Source organism: Oryza sativa, chromosome 10 (assembly GCF_034140825.1).
Source record: "Oryza sativa Japonica Group chromosome 10, ASM3414082v1".
Lineage (NCBI taxonomy): Eukaryota > Viridiplantae > Streptophyta > Magnoliopsida > Poales > Poaceae > Oryza > Oryza sativa.
Window position 1 is genome coordinate 6,784,974 of NC_089044.1, and position 25,017 is coordinate 6,809,990.

The 25,017-nt window shown below is 44.5% G+C and overlaps 2 protein-coding genes across 2 annotated transcripts; one reads left to right on the plus strand and one right to left on the minus strand.

The window, feature by feature from the left end:
* The first annotated feature begins 2,415 nt into the window (after nucleotides 1–2,415).
* LOC4348247 (acyl transferase 1-like) lies at nucleotides 2,416–7,976 on the plus strand. The gene is made up of 3 exons (NM_001423924.1): nucleotides 2,416–2,716; nucleotides 4,802–5,388; nucleotides 6,657–7,976. Exons 2-3 carry the CDS (start codon nucleotides 4,924–4,926, stop codon nucleotides 7,647–7,649), a joined length of 1,458 nt encoding a protein of 485 aa, NP_001410853.1. The 5' UTR covers nucleotides 2,416–2,716; nucleotides 4,802–4,923; the 3' UTR covers nucleotides 7,650–7,976.
* Nucleotides 7,977–16,722: 8,746 nt separating this feature from the next.
* On the minus strand, nucleotides 16,723–21,823 carry LOC136353717 (uncharacterized). Its single transcript, XM_066304907.1, has 2 exons — nucleotides 17,311–21,823; nucleotides 16,723–17,195 (listed from the first exon to the last, which is right to left on the minus strand). The coding sequence occupies exons 1-2, from the start codon at nucleotides 17,904–17,906 to the stop codon at nucleotides 17,171–17,173; spliced, it is 621 nt and encodes a 206-aa protein (XP_066161004.1). The 5' UTR covers nucleotides 17,907–21,823; the 3' UTR covers nucleotides 16,723–17,170.
* Between the last annotated feature and the right edge of the window lie 3,194 nt (nucleotides 21,824–25,017).

Below are 25,017 nucleotides of genomic sequence, written 5' to 3' on the forward strand. Positions count from 1 at the left end.
GAAACTCAAAATTTAATACACTTCGTTTTCTTCCTACCACTGTTGAGTAACCACGTCTTTCGATGTATGCGGTTGTCATTTCGACAACACACATATTTGAGCCCTTAAATGGCATCAAACTTAAAAGTTGTCCAATAGAAAATTGGACATCTCATCGAGAGCTATAATTTTCACAAAAGTTTGTCTCAAATGATCTGGTCCAGATGAAAAAGTTCCGTTCATATCCAAATTTGTATAAATATATATGATAAGGGTCATCAGTGTCAGTTCATAACCTAACCCAAATTTGAAAATTTTACACAGAAAAATAATGTTGTTAGTGCCGGTTATCGTAACGAATTGATACTAATATTACTTATTGGAGATTTTTCTTATCTAGGTTAGGGAGCAACCACACTGTTTTTTTTATGTAGTGTTAAAAGTAACTAGTTGATCAGTAGTTAGCTTGTTTGAAATCAAAGAGGATATCAAAGAGGATACTGATGTGGCAAACTGACACTACTGTGTTTGACTAGCATTTCCTCTAGATCTAGGATGAGTAGCATAGGTTTGGCCGGGGGTTTCTATTTGGAGATTGTTGATAATTTTATTTTCGTATTCTTGTATGGTCCGACTCAACTCAAAGATGAAAAAATGGAAAAAAGATAAGGTATTTGTATTAGTATTAAGAGTAAATTGCATCGGCGGTACACGAACTTGTCAGGTAGGTGCAATATAGTACATGAACTTGTAAAATGCTTATTTTGGTGCACGAACTTATTTGGTGCGTGCGAACAAGGTCAAAATCGCACTGCAAGGTTAATCTTGCTGATTTTGTTGTTGATTTGAACTCTATACGTTTTGCTACATACTCCATCCATTTCAAATTATATTGTTATTCGAGGTATGTCCTAAGTCAAACATATGCAGTATTTTTGACATATAAATTATATCTTACAAAAGTATTTCTCATAGTAAATATAATCTTCTGATGTTAAACTATATGAAAATTTTTGTTAAAATTTAAAATGTTTGACTTAATATAAGCTTAAAGCGTAATTTGAAGCTTGGAGGGACCGAGGGAGTATACGAGATATATATGAGCTTGACATAGTGGCTGTTAACTTTAAGCTCGTCTTTGCTTCAAGGAGCGTGAAGTCTTCATCTATGGGGTCATGGGGGTGTATCTATATATAAGCCCCTAATAATAACAGCTTTTCAACAGTAAATAACATTATATATTGAGGCGTGCTGTACACTACTGTTTATACCATTATGCCTAGACTAATTCTTAATTTCCACTTGGTACTACGTACATGCATCCATGAAACCGATGAACCCATACTAGATCTACCTATCTAGTTGTGTGCGAACCCCACATTGCCATGCACACACAGTGCATGCAGCTGATCAACTTGTAACTGCTAACTACCAGCTGTTTGTGCACGCATGGACTATAGCTACAGTAGTATATGTACAAATTAACGAGGAACATAGGAGCCGATAAATTTGTTGGCTTTAATTGGACGATAGAATGTAGTAGGATGCGTTAGTTGGACATATATAACGTAGGAACAGTGCTCAAAATATATATATATATAACGTAGGAACAGGATCTGTTATAGCATGGGCTTGGAGATCTTAATTATATACTACCTCCATTTAACAGATGACGTCGTTGACTTTTTCTTACATGTTTGACCATTCGTCTTATTCAAAAAATTTATGCAAATGCATAAGATATAAATCACACTTAAAAGTACTATAAGTGATAAAACAACTCATAACAAAATAAATTATAATTACATAATTTTTTTGAATAAGATGAATGGTCAAACATGTGAGAAAAAGTCAATGGCGTCATCTATTAAAAAACGGAGGGAGTACACCACAACAGGTTCCTGGCATCCAATGGAAATTTGTAACCACCTCATCACGAAATGCAAATTAATTAGTTGCAGAGGATAAATTTGCATCATTGGAAAAGGATGCAATGCGGGCTTGTTGCGAAAATTTTAAATCACTCACGGAAGTTTGTCGCTATTCTTCTAGTCAAATGATTCAAAAAACGGATCAAGTGATTCTATGCTAAATGGCACTCACCTTTCTAACGGTCAGGTTTACATGCAAACTTTATAACCCTAACTTATCCTCCTACTCTGCCCAAAATCTCATCCTGATGATGCACTACCACACAAATAATTTTCGCAGCCACCGTTTAATTTATTTTTACAAGGCTAAAAAAGTTTCCATGTGCAAAATTATATAAAGGGTGTCCGGTCAAAACTCACCTGTGAGAATCGATTTTCACATGTGGTGCTTACTATCCTCCGCCTGAGTCCCTGCATCGGTCGCGCGAAGAGAGCGCCTCATGAGCTCCTCTCTTTTTTCCCCGACCCCCCACCTTTTTCTCTCCTCCCCCTCCTTTTTCTCTTCTCCTTTCCTCCCCTCCATGGATCCAGCCAACCTCCATTCCTCCACTTTCCCCTCCATTCAACTCTCTTCCTCACGACGCACCACGGGCTAGCCACTCCTACGATGATCATTAATCCTTGCTGCCGACACCGGCCCAGCCCCTTTCTCTCATGCGCCTACCATCCCACGATTAATCTCCTCTTACCACCTCAACTAGCCACCTCGAACCCTAATCCGGTGGCATTATCACTATCTTCGTCATCGGAGAAGACACTGGCAACAAATAGAACGGCCACAGCTCAATCTCGCGCATGGATCGACGGTTGGTAAATTCAACTCATGATTTTGATGTCCGATTAATATCAAGTGATTTTTTATACAATTTGACAAAACTTAAAATTTTAATTTTAAACTCTTCTTGCCAGTTTGTCGTTAATAGGTTTCATGCTATGGACATGTAATTAACTACCTAGATTTGGAACCATGAATGCAAAAACACCCACGCGGGATCTCCCACTTTTACAAAGCAATGGAACAAGTTAACAAAAGGAAAAGAAATGAAACATTCAATGACATCAAATGCACACAACCTGCAAACATAACGTGGTGGTTGTAGTGTTCATGCATGCCAATTGCCATCCATTGATTTGATTTCCTGGCTGGCTCCATCGATCTGATGTCCTGGCCGGCGGCCATTGATCTCTGATGAGTTAGAGCTAGCTATATATGCATGGACAAGTATGAGAGCACAAGCTTACAACCCGTACTCCGTGCACACCAACTAATACCAATAAAAAGTTCTAGAAGAAAATTGTGCATGTATTTTCAATAGTGTTGTATATATCTATAAAATATTAACTTTAAATTCATTATATTCTAGCCATAACAAAAAGGAAATATGATAATTTTATGAGTATATCACTGATAGAAGTTTGTTTTTTTTTTTTGCTAACATATAATGAATTGAAGATGAGACTTTATATATAGGTATAATTAATACTATTGACAGTACATGCATACTTTTCTCTCTAAAGTTTTTTTTGTTGAAATTTGTTATTACCTCTGTCTGAAAATAAGCGCAGTCCTCTAATTTAAATTTGAACTAGATGCTGCACTTTTTTAAAACAAAGGGAGTAGATGGTTTGCGCGGAGTATACATAGAATGCGTTCCGGATCAGAGTTTCCAGAGATACAATTAATGCAGATAAGCCAGCATATGTACATGACATGTCAGTTGGTGTACGTACAGGATTTGTTCGATCGGCATTCATATCTACATCTTTTCCAACTGGCATTCTCTCCTACCGGTAGTTTTAGTTAATTCCCTCCTCTGCGTTGTACTATGTCCATTGGACAACAGGCCATATATGCGATCGAACACTGAAACAGTAAATAGATCGAAGATCGAATTGACTTAATTAATAGCGCAGCCGAATATATAGAAAATGGTAGGTCCTTACCAGGGCGAATTGTATGAATCGTATATTTGTTATAGAACTTTAAAATCATAAGGTTTGAATGGAGGTATTATTTGTCATTAAATTTACTCGATATTACCTACTGTTGAACCGGAGTATACTTTGAGTTCGTTTGGGTGGTTGGGTTAGAATTTTCGACGGTATGTGAAATCAGGCAAGTCATGAGCGCGTGATAAATCGGGTGTTGATTACCATAAGCTTACAAAAATGATTTATTCTTTTATATTCTAGGAACTTCGTCTATACATAAAACTTTTGCATGGAACAAGGAGGTAATATTGCTTATAGTTGCCCATACGTACTCAGCCTAAACAAAACAATTCTTGTTTGCAATGCCTATTTACTTCATTTAGTTTAAGCAAGTGAGTCAATCCATACCCATTGTTAATCAGACAGCAGCAGTACATGCCCTTAACGCAACGTCTGATTGTTTTGGACTCCTGCATGACTGGATGGGGTTCCAAGTCTGAGTCTTTCATGTATGTCCTAGTTCACTTCACTGGCAGTTCCTGCTCGTCAGACCATCTCTTTGTCCAAAGGGCCCCCATTATCGCTTACATCCAGTGGACAAGAGTTTGTTAAAGTGGGCGTGCTATACGGATTCAAGCAATAACTCCACAGCTATGGCCAGTACACAAGTAGTTTTTGGCGAAGGGTACATTGGTCGGTTCAACTTGACATGGGTCTTTTATCTAAATCTTATGTTAAGTAGTAAATATTTATGACCAGATAGAATATACATTTTCATGAATATGCTGTAACTCATGAATGTCCATTACTTTTTTGGGGCCGTGCCTTTATAAGTGATAAAAATCGTATAATTAGCCCTAGAAACGACTGCCAGAGTAAATTCTGGTTAATGGTTGAAAGCATTTAATATTCTCCAAGTGTTACTTACAGGAGAAAATTAAACCAATGTTAATTTTCAGATGGATATAAAACCGACGTATCCGTGCGCCACCATCAAGCAAGCTCACATATGAACCACCGAAGAACATAGATAGCATCGCCCAACCTCGCTGCATTCGCATTACCAAAGTGTGCCAACGCCATGGTGGTGACCTTCACATCTCGCCGGAGCGAGCCGGTGCTGCTCCGGCCGGCGAGGCCGACGCCGCGGGAGACGAAGCAGCTCTCCGACCTCGACGACCAGCGGACGCTGCGGTACTACGAGACGGTGGTCGGCTTCTTCCGCCGATGCGACGGCGGCGCAGCTGGCGCCGTTGGCGCACCGGCCGACCCGGCCAAGGCCATCAGGGCGGCGCTCGCGGAGGCGCTGGTGTACTACTACCCCGTCGCCGGCCGGCTGAGGGAGGTCGCCGACGGCGGCGGCGCGGGGAACCGGCTGGTGGTGGACTGCACGGCCGAAGGGGTGGTGTTCGTGGAGGCCGACGCCGACGTGCGGCTGGAGGACTTCGGCCAGCCGCTGCTGCCGCCGTACCCGTGCGTCGGCGAGCTGCTCTGCGACGCCGGCGACACCAGGGCTGTCGTTGGCAAACCATTGCTCCTCATGCAGGTAACACCCACGACGACGTACGTTTGTTTCTTTCATTTTTGTTTACAATCCACCACTCAGTTAATGTTTAACTAACCTGTCTACTATATATCCGTCCTAAGATATAACCAACTAAATAAAACATATTTTAATATTACAGATCTGAACTGTGGTATATTTAAATTTATATTTATTGTGATGTCTCTAATCCAGTATTATATCGCTATATTTTATGGTGGAGGGGTAGCTAAATACTTTATTTGTGTTTTAGTGACATGATTAATTTACAGTCCATCTTATTTACCCTATGGATTGGTTGTAGGCATGGATCAAGATTCATTCATTCGACAACAATATTACTTTGGTTGGGTTTAGGTTCACTGGTACTAGGGACCGTGATCTTAATAAGGATTCGTAAGGACGCCACATTGTTACGAGAACAGTGATGGTAGCTTCGTGCATGGTTGGTAGGGATTGTACCTACTATTAATTACAGCAACCCACTGATCTTCATTTACGCAAGAAATAATCCAACTTTAGATTTGCAGATTTGATTATGCACAAATTAGTTCTGGAGTTAACAAATCTCTTTTCTGTGCAATTGGTTTTATAGTTTTCAGTTGCCAAACTGCTTTTCTTTTGAACACTGCCACAAACATGAGAAATACAATGAATGTGGCATCATATTTTGATAACAAAAACTTAAAATACAAATACAACAGCCACATTAACTAAGATTTAGTCTGAAGTAGTGGTGAATGGGATTGGACCAGAAAAGCATTGAAATGGTTATTCAACACAACGATTAGTTGGACTGGCTTTGGGCCCATCAAGAGGGGTTCCAACTGGAGTGTGATGTTGCAGTTGGATGATATATATATGGGCCGGCAATATTAAGATTGCGAATTAAGAATGTGGTAATGTTGTGTTGTATTATTTTCAATATTATAAAACGTTTTAGCTTCTCCATCCCTCATTTAAATTCACTAGCATCCATATGAATTTGTACAGATATATAAACACATATACATATGGGATCAAGTTGCATGGTCCGACTATATATTCATACTAACATAAAAGGTCGGATTTTCACATAATACTGACAATACTCGAGCACGGAAGAATTCTTTTAATGTTTTATAAGAATATATACTGCCTCTGTTTCTTATTTCTGATTGAGCTGACCAATGTCATATAGAAGTGTTTAGGATGGAGGTACCATACTTACCATGTCTAATTAATTAATTAATTTGACTGTTACTGATTTCTATATGTGGCGGTTTCATTAGGTGACGCAACTTAAATGCGGCGGATTCGTCCTGGGCTTCCACATCTGTCACAACATCGCTGACGGCTTCGGCATGGCGCAGCTGATCATGGCCATAGCCGACCTCGCACGTGGTGAGCCAGCCCCGACCATTCTGCCCGTATGGAGGAGGGACCTACTCACGGCAGCACGCCTAGGTAGCGGCGCGGTGGCACGCACGCCCTTTGCATCGGCGGCGGCGGCGTCGGCCTCGGCGTCGAGCCCGGCACTACAGAACGGTGCTCGCCGCGCCGCCGCCGCGGCTGACGCGATGCTGTCGACCCCGCCGGACCGGATGGTGGTGGAGTACTTCCTGTTCGGGCCACGGGAGGTGTCCTACCTGCGTGGCCAGCTGCCGGCGCACCTGGCGGACTCCACCACGGTGTTCGAGCTGCTCACCGCCGTCATGTGGCGGTGCCGCACGGCGGCGCTCGGGTACGGGCCCGACCTCCGCGTCCGGCTAATGATCACCATGAACGCGCGCGGGAGGTGGAACGCGCACACCCCGCTCCCGCGCGGCTTCTACGGCAACGCGCACGTCTCCCCCGTCGCCGAGGCCGCCGCCGGCGACCTCCTCGGGCGGCCGCTCGCCGACACGGTGGAGCTCGTGCGGAGGACCAAGCGCGGGATGACGCGGGAGCGGATGAGCGCCATGGTGGAGACGGTGGCGCAGCTGCGGGAGTGGCCGCCGTCGAGCATGGACAGGGTGTACGAGGTCTCCGACATCAAGTGGACCACCGTGAACTTGCTCAAGTTCGGGTGGGCTGAGTTCGCCGGCGGCGGCATACCGCTCGCAGGCGATCTCACCTCCAAGCTCGGAAGCGACCACACGAGGTGCAAGAACTCGGCCGGCGAGGTGTCGACGGTGGTGTCGATGCTGCTGCCCAGGGTGGCCATGGCGAGGTTCAAGAAGGAGATGGCCGTTTTGTTGAACAAAGATGACAAGAAGAGCTTGACAATTATGAGTTCGCTGTAGTTGTTGCCACACATTTCAAGCAAAGGTTCTTAAACAGCTAATGGTCACCAAAGCACATTTTTATCACTGTCACTTCATCATTTCTGATCGATCTAGTTGTGCACATCTAATTTAGTGGGACAATCGGTTTACTTAGTGGAGTACTACAATATATGTAATTGTATTCAGTTGTGTCTACCTGTTCATCTGCACAGGCTATTGGATTTTCATCAGTTCTTTAATTGTAAAATACACCCCTCCCTTTAATGTATGCGCACATACTTTTAACTTGTAAAGTTACCTCGCTCATTATAGTTTGTAATGTGAGCTTTTTATAAATTTGTTTCTATTACTTATGACGGAAAAGATAAAAGAAAATAATTAAATTAAACTCCTCTTGTAACCTTGGAGCGGCCTACGTTACATATCTATTATTCCCTCCGTTTCATATATACTACTATAAAAAGTACGAGTTCATCAAACACCTGTCTCTCCTAACCCTTAGATCTATTCATCCAACGGTTTATATCAAGAGTTGGATCACCCCTGCAATTAGCTATCCCGCCTCCACTAATCTGCGGTTACGAAAAGGAAGAGAGGAATAGAATAATTCATATTATCTAAAAATATTCAATGTTACATTTAATGAAACTAATTTAGTATAGTAGATTTTGATAATTTTTTTATAAACTTGGTTAAACCTAAACGACCTAAAGTAGTAAAATAGTCAAATGACCTATAATATGAATCAGAGCGAGTATATATTAATATTATTTATCAATCAATCTATCTATCTATCTATTATGTCTTTATCTTTATCTATTATAAAAATAAAGATGATTCGTTACACACAGTTGGTTCGTTTAGTCTGTCATCTACAAGTCTGGCTTGGGAATGCACATATAGCGTGAAGTCCGTCCATGGTTGTTATCGCGGGAGAAGCAAGAAAGGAAACATAATCGTATCTAGAAGTCCATATGCCACCTTCAAATGTACTGTCCTCCTCTCTCCTACCACAAAATTTTCATCGTTGTTCCTCGGGCCCACTCAATTTGTCCCTTTGAATGATGAATCACTCTTTCCAAGGCGTGATTTTCTTCTCCCCTTCCCCCCTTCACATCTGCTGCAGTTTCGCCAAGATCATTTCCTCGGTTCCCCTACTCCTAGGACAACGAGGATGAGCAATCCATGCATCCAGTAGGTTTGTCTCTAATTGGATAATGACGAGGAAAAGCCATATCATTAGCTTGAGACCTTCAACGCATTAGACTAGTAGGAGAAACAAAGTCATAGTGCTAGGTCCTCACCGATGTGTCACCGCCTAGGCGCCTATAGTTAGCCAGAAGGTTTGCAGCCCAATAGCCTGACTCACAGCATGGAGATTTGGCTTGGCACATGCGCAGCACAGCCCAACAGTTGGGCCGTGCCTACTGCCTAGGCCTCTTTGTCAGCCCGACGTGTCGGCCAAGCATGGCACGCCCCAACGATCAACATGCCCAAAGAGATAAGGAAAACGAAATAGACTTATTCCAGCCCCATAAGACAGTAACTTGAGGCCTTCGACGCATTCGACTAGAGGAGAAACGGAGCCATAGTGCTAGGTCCTCACCAATGTATGGCTGCCTAGGTATGGCCTGACCGTTGGACCATGCCTAGGCCTTTTTCTCAGCATGACGTGCTGGCCTGGCACGGCACGGCCCAACGATCAGCAGGCCAAAGAGATAAGGGAGAAAAATATACTTATTCCAGCCATATAAGGTACTGTCCAAAGAGATGAGGGAGGTAAAATAAACTTATTCCAGCCATATGAGGCATGGACCAAAGAAATGAGTGAGGTACAATAGACTTTATTGAAGGACGAGCACAGTGGGCTGATCGTGCCTTTGTGCTGGCATGGCACAACCTGTGCTTTATTGGGCCGCGCCTGGGCCGTAGGTGTAGTCGGTGGGCGGGCACGGCACGTCATGACAAGTTGGTCGGTCCTCGAGTCATGCTCGGGCCAGGACGTGTCTGGTGGCCCATTTGACTATTTATACATGCACCCACCTTTGTTGACGCGGACGAGTGTTTCGTGGACACCATAGTGAAAAAAACTGGACCGGTGGTCGACCCATCACCAAGTTGGTCAGTGGTTCGTTGGGTTCAGTGCTGAACCAGACGTATATAGTTACTGTATGTTTTCTATTGGACAATGTGAGCTAGCTAGCAAAATGGTAAGATTAACAAGGTCTCATCTCAACCCACTTGTCATTGACTGAACTCACTCCCCATACATCTATTCTCTTATTTCTATATCTACACTAATATAAAATATACCAGTTTCATCTCGTAGAAAAATGTACACAGATGTTTCCTATCCATAGGATCTCTTAATCTAACATTGTTCCATATTACGAGTTGGATTCAACATCTGCAATTAGGGATCCCTCCCCTCGATGTCCACTACACACCGCCAAAATAGTGGTCGGTTAAAAAATAACACTTCTCCACTCCTGACTCCTTCCAGAAAACGCCGCTCCACCGAATCCAGCCCACCGCTACCATCGTGCGCACTAAGCCGCTGTCGCCTCCTCCCACACTTGCCCTACCCGGCTGCCACCGCCTACTGCACTCACCCCTAGCCCACCGCCTCATGCATGCTCTCTAGTCTCCATTCCACTGCACACACTGTCGATCACGAGGGCACATCTTGGTCGCGCTATGAGGGAGAGGGGGGCTCGAGTCTTGTCCCTGGCTTTCACTGATGCGGTTACTCGCCGGTTTCCTTCCATGCCTCACTGGCCCAATCAACTGCCCGTCTCGCGCATACTAAGCCGTTGCCTCTTCCTGCACATGCCCTAGGCCATCGGCACCGTCATCGCTTCCCACTCCAGCGCCCAACCAACACCCTTCTAGGCGTAGGGTGGTGGTTGTTGCCTGGCGAGAGTGCCGAGATGATGCGGTCTCCTAATTGGTGAGAGGGTAGGTACATGCGATGCTGCTGCTTATTGACCTTAATTGATGAGCTTGTGTCTTTTTGTTCAGGACAAGAATCAAGTTGCAATAGTCACCCAACATCTCTATCTCTACTAATATAAAACACACCAGTTTCATCAAAACAAGCATTTTCTAACTCTTAGATCTATTCATCCAATGGTTCATACCAAGAGTTGGATCCATCAGAGCAAGTATAATAGAGGGCAATAAGAAGGCTAAATGCTGAGGTGTATGAGAGAGGAAAGGAGAGAGATGAGAAGCGGGCTGTAACCTTACAGCTGGCTTAGGTACAGGAACCAAGAAAATCTATGAAATAGATAGATGAACTATATATTTATACTGAAGAGCTAACCACTATATGAGTGAGCTGATAGATATGCCATAAAGATCTATACAGTAAGTAGTTGGCTGTATTATTAGCCTTGCTCTCATCCAATTAGCACTCTCCCACTCTGCGTGGGACCCACCACTCCGCACGTCTCCTCACGCCTGCGCACGTTGTGGATACCAGCTGCAAACCCCAATCCCTGCAATCCCGAGTCGGATGCCCGACGCGTGGATGGAGTCGGGATCCGGTTCAGGCCGCTCGGCTCCAGGCGCATTGTGAGAAGGCTCAGTTAGGGTGAGCGGAGTCATCGAGCAGGACGGTTCGCCTTTCTCTGGCCGTGATTTCCCTTCTCCCCATCTCGTCTCCATTGGACTAGAATCACCTCTCCTCCACGCCGTCGGCTCGCTCACCTACAATTGCCCTACCTCAGGTCTCATCAACTTATGCGCCGCTGTCGCCGTCCCCCTCCGCCTAACTCCTGGCCACGTGCGCCAGCTGATGGCGGCGGCTGGGTCAGCGAGGGCAAGCATCAGGCAGCGGAAGAAGGTTAGATTATTAAGTCAGGGAGTTGGACTGATGCGCTGCCTGTGGTGGAGGTGAGTGTATGTTAAATTAAGCTGCATCTTTGTGGGCATGAAAATATCATACCCTTTATACCGTGGCAAAAGTTCTGAAAGAAGGTTTAGATGATTAAGTAAAGGGGGGATGAGTTGATCAGGAGATGCATGCACATGTGGTTAAGTTTCTCGATTTGTTTGGAATGCAGTGAACAATAGATTTTTTCAGTGGTCTATCTGCCAAATTAGATATTAGTGTTGTTTTAGAAATAAATTGTTTTCTCATTCCGTGGAACTAATTAAATATTTATGCTTTTGGGTTTCTTCCTTGCCTATCCCTTCTTTCTATAAAGTTAAAACCCAAAGCTACCTCCAATTCGCCACGTCATTAACATCATATCAGCCATTCGATCAATATGTACATCAGATATATACCATTAGATCTTCATTTACCTACAAGAAAACGTGCCCAAATTGCTGGGTCAGCCCAGGTAGACCCACCTCCTAATCAAATGGTAAAGCTGCGCTCCTTCCACCCATGGAAATCATTCGCCAATGCTGAAACTGTCGCCATGAAAGAGCAGGCGAATGATCGCATTTAATCCATTTTATTCCACCCATCACCACGATTGTTTTTGTTTTTATTGCGCCATGTAATCCTCTCCATCTTCCTCCACTAACCCAGAAATTATCACGATCATTATCGTCGATCTAGCTGCCAGCTTACTCTCAATATATATAGACCGTCCGATCAATATATAGTTCTTCTGCGTCACTTGAAATCTTCCCCTGATCCCATCGCATCACCAACAAGAAGTACCATGTACTTGCCCTGTTGCTCAGCCTGATTCTCTCATCATCTGTAACTGACATTTTCTATGTGTATCTTCCTTTGAATTTACTTAATGAATCTATGCTGTATCCTTTCGCACAAGTGCACAACCTGTATACACATGCATAAATGTCACTATATATCCAGATGTCAGATCAATTGCTTGCTATATGAGTATAATTAGACATTTGAGCACCACACAACATTTGTTTCATTGCTTTGCTGCAAACTGAATTTTTCATCATCTCTGATGTTTCTGGCCATTAATTATCATCAGTAGTGCAGCTTCGAGCTAACCACTCTCAACTTTCAATAACGGTGGCGGTCTACTGCCACTGATTCTGCTCGATAAATTGTAGCTTTCACAAGGCATCATAGTTTCCTGATGACCTCTGTTTTTTTAATCTCTCAAAGGTATAAGTCACCACTGCACTAAAATTATATTTTTACTATTGTACATCTTTAGGGTAATCGTTTGGATGATTATAGATTTACATGACTTATTAGTTTCAGGATGTTGTCACCTTGGCTATGATTTAAGTAGTTAGGTTTCCCTTGTTGGAAATATAGTCATATATCGGCATATTTTAATCCAAAATATTAAGACAATAATCATGACATGAACAATGTGAAGTGATCTAGAGATAAAATTAAACATAACCAGGAGCATGCTTAAGATAGAATAAGCATCATCATCATGTAGAGAATGCAATAACATTGCGACTAACAGAAGTAACAAAAACAGAGATAGCGATAGAATGTTATACCCTATGAAATTCCCTTTGCTGGATTGTGAGGCAGAACTGCCTCCGTTGGTGTTGTCGATCGGTGCGCCAGCTCTAGCTCCAGGTGCGCCAGCTCCGCCTCTGGGTGCGGGTCTCTGTTTCCTAATAGCGTAGGAGAGGAATCCGCCCGTTGCCGCAGTAACGACATGATCAATGCGTATTGAATTGTCTGCCCGTTACAGAGGCAATCTCACGGGGTTGGATTCCGGTCCGTTGCAAAAGGATCGAGAGAGAGATGCAACGCAACACACGCCACGCGCGTGTGGCTTTCCGATCCCTACCTCAACCGGTCAACAGGGAGCCTCCAATAACTCCCTATTTAAGTTGAGATACTCCACTTTTAATTCCCAGGGTGGTATTATTATCCTTAACATTTCTTATGGGCCCTTGAGATTTTAATAGAAAAATCGGGCCTAGCCCATTTATTCTAACAATCCCCAACAAATTTCATGGCTCATAAGAAATGTTCTCAAAGTTCAACCTGTTTGATATACCAGTGTTTTGGTGGAGACTGTTAAGTTGAACTTCCACCTAGGAAAAGAGTTACATCAGACCACAACTGAACAATGGACTATGCCTTGAATTGTCAGTCTTGTGTGAGCAGGTTTCACTCAAACCCTTGACTGGTACTGGGCTGCCGTTTGCATCCGCTCTGTTTGGAGCATATAAGTCAAACTCCAGGCCCTTTCATGAGTATCTAGAGATCGCCCAAATCTCATAGACTGTGACTAGCAGTCGAACTCATATAGGTGTGTTCCTTCTGAGATGTTTTGCAGGTCAATATCTCTGCTTAGAAAAGCCACTTGAACCACATTAAGGCATAAGCCATCCTACCATGCATAATAGAAGAGAAGTACATCATGAAAATGAGCCCTTTTCAAGGGGGCTTTTAACTATTTGCCACTTTTAGATTTGGTAATTAACTATTTGCCACACCTATCTCAATGACATGTAGGTCCACATGTGTCTATGACATGTGGGTCCAGTGGCAAATAGTTAATTGCCACATCTAAAAGTGGCATATAGTTCAATATCTCCTTTTCAAGAGTCTCTTCTCTCAGCCACACAATAGTTTGTTTCGCAATCCAAATTCACGGGATCTCCGATCACAATGGACAGGCTTCCACTATTGTGCAACCTTAGGTGGGTATCAAGCCCATTTCCCTCGATGCACTGTCTATCACATTACGCAGTAGCCCCTTGGTAAACTGATCTACCAGATTTTTAGCCGTCTGGACATAGTCCAATGCTATCACTCCGGAGTTTTTCTGCTTTCTGACATATTTCAGTCTTCTTTTGATATGCCTAGATGACTTCATGTTGTCCTTTGAACTGATCACTTTAATAATCACTGTTTGATTATCACAGTTCATTAGGATAGCTGGCACTGGTTTTTCAACCACCGGCAAATCCATCAGGAGTTCACGAAGCCACTCGGCCTCAACTGTCGCAGTATCTAGTGCTGTAAGTTCTGCTTCCATTGTTGACCTCGTTAAGATGATCTGCTTGCAAGACTTCCAAGAAACAGCACCACCTCCAAGTGTGAACACATATCCACTTGTGGCCTTTATCTCATCAGCATCATATATCCAGTTTGAGTCACTATACCCTTCCAGTACTTTTGGGTACCCGGTAGTGTGAATTCCATAGCTTATAGTGTCATTTAGATAGCGCATTACTCTTTCCAGAGCCTGTCAATGATCATCTCCCGGATTTGAGACAAACCGGCTCAGCTTGCTTACAGCAAATGATATGTCAGGCCTCGTTGCACTAGCCAAGTACATCAATGAACCAATGATTTGGGAGTATCTCAGTTAATCCCTTGCTATTCTTCGGTTTTTCCTTAATAGCACGCTAGGATCATAAGGAGTAGCAGCTGGCTTGCAGTCACTGTAGCCAAAGCGACTTAAAATCTTGTCCATATAGTAGGATTTCACAAGTGTAATCATACCCTCATCTCCTCTTAGTAGCTTAATGTTAAGAATAACATCAGCCTCTCCCAAATCCTTCATTTCAAAGCTCTTGGATAAAAAGTCCTTGACCTCCTCAATCACATTGAGGCTGGTCCCAAAGATCAATATGTCATCGACATATAAACACAAGATCACTTCTTCTCCCCCACCATAGCGATAGTACACACATTTGTCAGCTTCATTCACGACAAAACCAGCAGATATAAGTGTGGTGTCAAACTTCTCATGCCATTGCTTAGATGCTTGCTTAAGGCCACACAAGGATTTCAACAGTTTACACACTATTCCCTCCTGACCTTCTAGTACATATTCGTCTAGTTGATCCATATAGATCTCCTCCTCCAGCTCTCTGTTTAGGAAAGCTGTCTTAACGTCCATCTGATGGACGAGAAGACCATGAGAGGCTGCCAATGCAAGTAGTACTCGAATCGTGGTCAAACGGGCAACTGGTGAGTAGGTGTCAAAAAATTCCTCGCCTTCTTTTTGGGTATAACCCTTGGCCACAAGCCTTGCCTTGTACTTTTCAATTGTACCATCAGGCCTAAGCTTTTTCTTAAAAACCCATTTGCATCCTACAGGCTAGCACCCATATGGACACTCAACGACTTCCCAAGTACCATTAGACATAATTGAGTCCATCTCACTGCGTACTGCTTCCTTCTAGTAGTCAGCGTGAGGAGATGAATATGCCTCTTCTATGTTTCTTGGAGTGTTGTCCACGAGGTATACAATGTAGTCATCTCCAAAGGATTTTGCAACCCTTTGTCTCTTACTCTTACGAGTATCTACAATCTTATCCTCCTCAGGATTTCCCTCAGGCGTTTGATCATTGTGTTTTATCGGTGCAAAGTGCTGATGGGGTATGACAATTTCTTGACTAGAAGTGCTAGGCGTATTTTTCATGGGAAATTCATTCTCAAAGAATGTGGCATCTCTGGACTCAATAATTGTACCAATTCACATGTCGTGTACTCCAGAGTTTACTATTAAGAATCTATAACCCACGCTGTGAATAGCATAACCAAGGAACACACAATCAACAGTATTCGGTCCAAGTTTACGCTTTTTGGCTATAGGTACATTTACCTTGGCCAAACAGTCCCAGGTTCGTAGGTATGAGAGATTTAATTTCTTCATTTCCCATTCCTCGAATGGTGTTACTTCCTTATGCTTCATTGGAATTTTATTCAGGACATGACAAAGCAGTCAAAACTGCCTCACCCCACCATTCCTTGGAAAGTCCTGTAGTGTCTAACATGGCATTCACCAGCTTAGTTAGAGTATGATTCTTTCTTTCAGCTACCCCATTTGATTGGGGTGAATAGGGAGGCGTCCTCTCATGAATAATTCCAAACTCTTCACAAAAGGATGTAAACTCATTGGAAAAATACTCGCCACTCCTATCAGAACTCAACCGTTTGATTTTCCTTTCAACTTGGTTTTCTACCTCAGCTTTATAGGTCTTAAAGTAATGCAATGCTTCATCCTTTGTTTTCAATAGATACACATAACAAAATCTAGTGCAATCATCTATCAGTGTCATAAAATATTTCTTTCCCCCTTTAGTCAACACGCCGTTCATTTCACGCAGATCGGAATGAACAAGTTCTAGAGGTGCCAAATCCCTCGCCTCAGATGCCTTGTGAGGCTTGCGAGGTTGTTTCGATTGAACACAAGTATGGCACTTGGAACCTATGACCAAAGTGAATTTTGGAATTAAACTCATGTTAGCCAAGCGCGTCATACAACGGAAATTCACATGACAAAGTCGCGAATGCCACACATTGGACTCATCATTCTCGCTAATATGGTTAACAACATTATTATTATTACACATGTCATCCAAAGAAAAGCGGAACAAGCCTCTGTTGTCATAACATTTTCCAATAAAAGTTCCATATTTAGATACGACACATTTATTGGATTCAAACACAAGTCTAAAACCTTCTCTACACAGTAGAGAGCCGCTAACTAGAATCTTCTTTATTGAAGGGACATGTTGCACGTTCTTCAGCTGCACGGTCTTTCCCAAAGTAAACTTCATATCGACCGTACCAACACCATGAACAGCCGCAAGTGACCCTTTTCTCATCAACAAGGAGAAACCTCTCCCGACCTGATAAGAAGAAAACAGGGAAATATCAGCACATACATGAATATTAGCACCAATATCAACCCACCAATTAGGTGAATGAAAAAAAGAGAGAACTGTAGGTAAAATTTTACCGTACCCCGATGTTCCTCCGCCCTTGCTAATGACCATGTTAGCAGACTTCCTGTCTTTGCGTTCAGGACAGTCCTTGGCCCAATGCCCAGACTTGCGAGACACAAAGCAGTCTCCCTTTGCCTTTCCCTTGCCTTTCTTCTTAAAATTGGTTGTAGCCTTGGGTTTGACATCAGGCTTAACTTTCTTGTTGTTGTGGGATGCTTGAGGGTTCTTCTTTTGTACCATATTGGCACTAGAACCTCTCTCGACCTTTTTGCCCAAGTTGTCCTTTGCCCTCGCATTCTCCTCAACACCCAAAGAGCCAATAAGATCAGAAACACTGAACTCTTGTCTCTTGTGCTTTAGAGAAGTGACAAAGTCCGACCAAAAAGGTGGCAATTTGGCAATAATGCCACCCGCCACAAACTTGTCCGGCAACTCACAATTGTTGTTCTCAAGCTCCTTAGCCAGCATCTGAATCTCATGAGCTTGTTCCACTACAGAACGGTCATCGACCATCTTGTAGTCATAGAACTTCTCCATGACATATAGCTCGCTGCTGGCGTCAGAAACTCCGAACTTGGCCTCAAGTGCATCCCACATGTCGTTCCCTGAAGCCATTGTGCATATACATGTCCACTATGTTGTCAGCGAGTACATTGATCAATGCTCCACGGAACAGGCAATCCGAAGCCTCGAACTTAACCTCCTCCTCAGGAGAGAGAGGTGGTTCACTTCGGTTACCCCATGAAACATAGAAACATTGCATCGCTGTCAACCACAGTAGTGCACGTGCTTTCCATCTTTTATAATTAGAACCATCAAAAGTATGTGGTTTTAGTGCAGCAACAAAGACAACTACCGAAAATGATATATCAGGTTTTTGGATTGTTGGAAATATAGTCATATATCGGCATATTTTAATCCAAAATATTAAGACAATAATCATGACATGAACAATGTGAGGTGATCTAGTGATAAAATTAAACATAACCAGGAGCATGCTTAAGATAGAATAAGCATCATCATCATGTAGAGAACGCAATAACATTGCAACTAACAGAAGTAACAAAAACAGAGATAGCGACAAAATGTTATACCCTGTGAAAGTCCCTTCGCTGGATTGTGAGGTAGAACTGTCTCTGTTGGTGTTGTCGATCGGTGCGCCAGCTCCAGCTCCAGGTGCGCCAGCTTTGCCTCCGGGTGCGCCATCTCCAGAAGACATGGTGATGCAGACGAATGGACGATGAACAGAAGAAGAGGAGCAGTCAGGTGATGCAGACGAACGGACAACGAACAGAAGAAGAGGAGCAGTCGTGCGGAAGCACTCCCCAAAAGCCTTGCTCGTTCCGATCTCTCGTGCGCGCAAGCGATCAGAACCGGGGAAACAGAAATGGGAAGGAAAGCGTGGAGATCTAATCGGGATCAGAACCGGGGAAACAGAAATGGGAGAGAAAGCATGGAGATCTGATCGGGGGTCTCTGTTTCCTAATAGCGCAAGAGAGGAATCCGCCCGTTGCCATAGTAACGACGCGATCAATGCGTATTGAATCGCCTGCCCGTTACAGAGGCAATCTCGCGGGGTTGGATTCCGGTCCATTGCAAAAGGATCGAGAGAGAGACGCAACGCAACCCAACCCAATGCAACGCACGCCACGCCTCGCCCATGGCCTCGGCCCGGCCGGCTCGGCTCGGCGCGCGTGTGGCTTTCCGATCCCCACCTCGACCGGTCAACAGGGAGCCTCCAATAACTCCCTATTTAAGTTGAGATACTCCACTTTTAATTCCTAAGCTGGTATTATTATCCTTAACATTTATTATTGGCCCTTGAGATTTTAATAGAAAAATCGGGCCTAGCCCATTTATTCTAACATCCCTTACTCAATTCTTGAATTTAAGCCATTCGCTGCTAGAGGAACCTATTTGAATGCTTTAATTTTTCACTATGGAACTTGATCCCACTGCAGTGAAAATCTGCGACGAAAATTCATATTCTGATCATGATAAATCATTCAGTTCACTTTTTTTAGCACATGAAGTAAAAACTAATAATATTGGATATGTAATTATCCAAAGATTTAATTGCAGCTTGTGCAGATCTTTACTCATTTCTTCTATTTTATCTATTTTTACAAGCTGTTTTTTTTTCTCATTTTGTTGTATACAATTGATACATAGTTGTGGGTTGTGGCCATGTGCATTCCCCAATGTGCTACCTCAAGCTCATGCAAATGCATATGGAGTCAAACTAACATGTGCTGTGATTTCATTCATTTGAAAATCGTAATGATCAAAAGGTCTTTATATTTAATTTTCTTCGCTCTCATAGTGATTTCTTGCATCATTGATGTCAAATGTTTTTACGCTTTCTGAGCAAGGTAGGAGTACTCAACTTCGATGCTTGATGATGAGGATCAGTAGATTTTTTTAAAAAAATCTACTATGTAAATCAAGTTATGCCCGCAACAACGCGCGGGGTGTCATTTAGTTCTACATAAATCATAGGAGGCAAGTCATCAAGCTGCAATGGGTGGATGTGCTGCTAAACCAAGTCACAAATGAAATCTTGTAAACAAGTTATGGTTGGCACCCAGGAAGGATATTAGAGTGAACACAATGCGAGTGACACACCATGCAAGCAATGAAGATCTGGAAGTGACTTGGAGCTTGTGTGTAGTTCGAGTTCTGCTTTTCCTGCTGGAATTAAACCCTACCACTATGTTGGATGTTTTATATTTTTAGATTTATGCATGTATTGACGGTTTAAATTTGGTATTTAATAACTGTCAACAAAGAGCAACGGGGACTGACTTTGTAGCCTTTTTGAGTTTTCTATTGTCGATAGACATCCTCCAGCCCGTGACGGTACGTTGTGGGATCAACTCGTTTTTTTGAGTTTTTAACGATTGTCATTCCACCTTTCTTAGACACTACCTGAATTGGGCTAACCCACTCTCACATCCTGATTTTCGTTTCAGAATTTATAAATTATTTTTAGAATTTATATTAAATGTTTATTAATTTACAAATGAAGTTAAATGTGGGAAAATAAAATTTCCTAAATATAAAGCATGGCTGGATTTAATTTGTATTAAATTATCCATTATTAATTACACTCAACGATGCATATCATAGAGGATATTCAAGGAATGGTTAAAGGTTCTTTTTGTGTAAAGCTCATTTTGTAATTCTTTTCATAAGCCTAAGACCTAGCATAGACTGATCAGGTTTTAATACCATTATTCATTAAACAGTAACGCTTCTGTCCACCATCCGTTGTGATCCCAAGGATAGCTTCCGGCCACTGGACCATCATGGTTTTCTAGGGTCTACCCTTTCTCGCTTTTCGAGAAGTTCATCCACCAGTACAAAATCATCATGCATATCCCACCCATCATTTTAAGAATTTAGATTCTAGGCAAGTGTAACACATGTCCCGGTGCTCAATATCCACGCGCACAGCTATTCGAATATGTTGGTTTACTCACACTGTAGTGGATATACACTCCACCTGTACGCCGTGACTTGCCCAACACATGAGCCAAAGTCCGAACGAATGAGATGCGTCATGGCAAAGCCTTTCAATAACCTCACTTTGGCAGTACCCGCTCCATGAACTTGAGCCCTCATGCACTCTAGGCATACATGGTTTCTAGTAGTGAGAGGAGTTCTGGCGTTCCCGAGGAGGGAAAAACTCACACATGCGTTAAGTTATAGTTAAGTTAGGTTTTAATTTGGTTGCCCACAGATGGTTACCCACCGTAGGCTCCCCGCCTATTCACACACCTAGATGAAAACCAGTGCACTTGGGTACCACCTCTGCTCGGCTATTTACTCCGCTAGGTCTATACCCATACGAGAAGTATGGTTGTACTAGGGTCATTTCATGCTTAGCTTCAAGGCACGGTCCTTAACAGACCAAGGACGGCACTAGCCTTTACCGGACACCACCCAAGTCATCCAGCCACTAGTCTAAAAACATTTGTTTAGTTTAGATTTCCTTTCACAAACCATTTTGTTCATGTTATATCAAAGTGGCGCTCATGTCTCCACATGCCGTATATCAACTAGCTTCCCCAAAGTAGATGCCCAAGCATTTAGGGGCTGTTTGGATGGGACTAAAAATTTAGTTCCTATCATATCGGATGCTTGGATACTAATTAGAAGTATTAAATGTAGATTATTGACAAAACCTATTCCATAACCCTAGACTAATTCGTGAAACGAATCTATTGAGCCTAATTAATCCATGACAGTAAACTTGTGCTAATTATGGATTAATTAGACTTAAAAAATTTGTCATGTGAATTAGATCTCATTTTTGTAATTAGTTTTGTAAGTAGTCTATGTTTAATACTCCAAATTAATGTCTAAACATCCGATAAGTCCCTGGATCCAAACACCACCATAGCATTTGATAAACATGGATGTGCATGAATCTAAGTGGCATTGACTAAGCAGTTATTAGATTTACGAGACACAATATTGCGGATACAAATAATTGCAGGGAATCAACATCAAAGTATGGTGTGTGTGTATATATATATATATATATATATATATATATATATATATATATATATATATATAGCATGCAAATTTTACTTAAATCAACATAACTTCACAATAGGTTTAACATGCTCAAAGATTAGAGATGACTTGCCTTGCTCACAGCCTTGCTGACCCTGGTCTTCACTCAACTCATCAACTTCCTAGGGATCTAGATTTAGACACGAAAGATTTTATTTGAATTCGAATAGAATTCAAATAAAATCACCATAAATTCATATAATACAAAATAAATGATAAAAGTGATACCATCAGATAGATCTTGATCTTAGATAAATTTAGGTTTAAGTTTCATTCAAATCCAAGCTATGCTAGTTTAAAGATTCAACTTTGAATTAATTCGAATAATTGTGAAATGGCATTTGACGGAGCTCGGGGCTCCTCACCGGGAGACCGCGCAGGCCCCCCTTTGCCAGTTCGGCCGGGGGCTTAGGGTGAGATCTCAAGCCCTCGCTGTGTGTGGAAAGATCGCGTGCCAGGAAGAAACGCGAGACACGGACGATGTATACAGGTTCGGGCCGCTGGGAAGCGTAATACCCTACTCCTGTGTTTTTGGTGGATCTGTGTAAGAGCAAGTTACAAAAAATCAACCAGCCCTCTCCTCTCTCGGGAAAATCCAGCCCCCTCTCTTTGTGGGCATGGTCCTCCTTTTATATCTTAAGGGGATACCACATGTACCCTTTCCTTTCCAAACTGGACTTTTCTTCTCTTTATGGACGGAGATTGGTATGGTTGCCGTCCGAATGACATTTCGATGGGACAACCCACACCTACCTCCACTCCCGGCGGAGACAGGCGCAACGTGGGATCGTGGCTGTCTGTTGCTGACGCGACCAGTGTCAGACCGGTCACAGATCGGTCATTCTTGTCCTCTATGCGTCAGTTCAGCGATCTGCATGATCACCCTTCTTTTTGTAGCATCTTGCCTGTAATGGTTGGGATGAAGCCTGGTATTCATCTAACCAGGGCTAACGTGCCATCTCTAAGAGGTAACACGCTAGCTCCGGCTGGAGACGTGTGCCTAAAGGCTCTCGTCTTGACGGGACGGGGCGAGGCGTGCCTCAGACCACCAGTCGCCACCTAACCGTTGATCCGACCGGTCTGTGACTGGTCACAGACCGGATAAAAGAGCGCGCTGCATTGCGCTGCATGCAACGTGACACGCTTGACCAGACCGCAATAAATGCGGTTAGGTGAGCCCTACCGTGTTCACCCAACCTATGTACATAGTGCAAACCCCACAGGGGGTCGGGGCACCTCGGCCCTCGGGGTCGGGGCAGGAGCAACCCGACCCCCCCTCGGGGAAATCAGGAGGAGGGCGGACACCTCACCCTCGGGCCCGACGTCCCCGAAGGTGCCAGGCCACGTGGGCGATTCCATCTGCCTCAAGCCTCCGGGCGCAATACTCCCGGTCCCATATCACCGACAGTAGCCCCCGGCGTTATGTCAGGGCAATCATCCTTCTCAAGGGAAGCGGTCGGGCATGACGCCACTCATAAAGCCTGGTGACAGGTGGGACCGGTCTCCGTGATTGGGCAGAAACCCAACGGTCTCAAACCACGCATATCGGTAACGGTGTCTTGGCCGTCAGTCATGGGCGGTCTCTTCAAGACTGCCACATCACTTGAGCAGCGCTCGAATCTGGGCGTGTAGATTCGTTTCGTCTGGAGATATGGTAACGTCGCTTCGGTCAGCGAGCGTAATTAACGCACACACGATACGATCTATCTCGACTGCCACAACCGCATATCTACCTTATGCGCCGCAAGCGGGCGAATGGAATTTAGTGGAAGCGTGGGCGCGAGAAACGAGGGAGCGAGATAGCGAGTAACGAGGGAGCGAGATAGTGGGCACGAGAAACGAGGAGCCGGGCTCAGCGATGGCAAGGGTATAAAGCTATCGAGGAAAGGACTTGCTCCCTTCCTTTTCGCCACTATTCCCCTTTCCTTCGCCGTTTGCGCCCCTAACTCTCTCTTTGCTGCGCCTCACCTTCGCCACACACACTCGTTCTCAACCCTCTCTTTCTCCGACGACATGGCACGGGGCTCCGCTCTGCTCGACGGTAGCGTACTACCGCCTTCCCGCATTGTGAGCGAGAGGCAGGCTGGGCTGCCGCGCCGCTTCATGCCAGAATCCGCCACCGGCCGTGAGATAGTAATGCTGGGTGAGGGACGCCCGGCGCCAGACTACCCGGGGCGGTCCGTCTTCTTTCTCCCCTTCGCAATGGCCGGGTTGGTTCCTCCTTTTTCTTCTTTCTTTATGGATGTTCTGGAGTTCTACGATCTCCAGATGGCGCACCTCACCCCCAACGCAGTGATGACTTTGGCCATCTTCGCGCACCTGTGCGAGATGTTCATTGGGGTGCGCCCATCTCTTCGGCTGTTCCGGTGGTTCTTCACCGTGCAGTCGGTGTCGCCGCCGTCGGTGGTCGGCGGCTGCTATTTCCTGCCGCGGGGGCCGGTGTTGAACCGCTACATCCCCTGCGTCCTCCGCAAAAAGTGGGATGACTGGAAGAGCGACTGGTTCTACACCCCCCTCGCCGACGAAGCGCATCTCCGACTTCCGAGCCAGCCCCCGGTGCAGGCCTCCAGCTGGCGGGCGCCGGTAGATCTGGGGGATGGCTATGACGCCGTCCTCGACCGCCTCGCGGGCCTGCGATCCCAGGGGCTCACCGGGGCCATGGTGTACGGCGACTACCTCCGTCGTCGGATTGCGCCGCTCCAGCGGCGCGCTCGGGCCGCCTGGGAGTACATCGGGCCCGAAGACTATATGCGGACCCACCAGGGGGTCAGATGGGATTGGGCCCCCGAGGACTTCAAGATACTGATCCAACGGGTGCTAAATCTCAACTCCGTGGAGGCGTCCCTCATCCCTCACGGTATCCTCCCCCTCTGCAGCGACCCAGATCGCGTCTCCATCTTGACCATTATGACGGCGGTCGGGGCCTCAGAGGAGCAGGCTCCTAAGGGCCATGGCGGCGCAGGTGGGAGCCGCCGGGGGGATCAATCTACCCCCGGAGGGGGTCGTGCTTCTGGGCCCCGCGTCGGGGGCTCGGGGAGCAACCGCCCTACCGACGCCCGGGGGAAGAGGAAACTGGGAGGAATACCTCCCCCATCTCCTCCCCGAGGGGGCGGGGCGGCGCGTGCCAGCAGCAGGCGCCCGG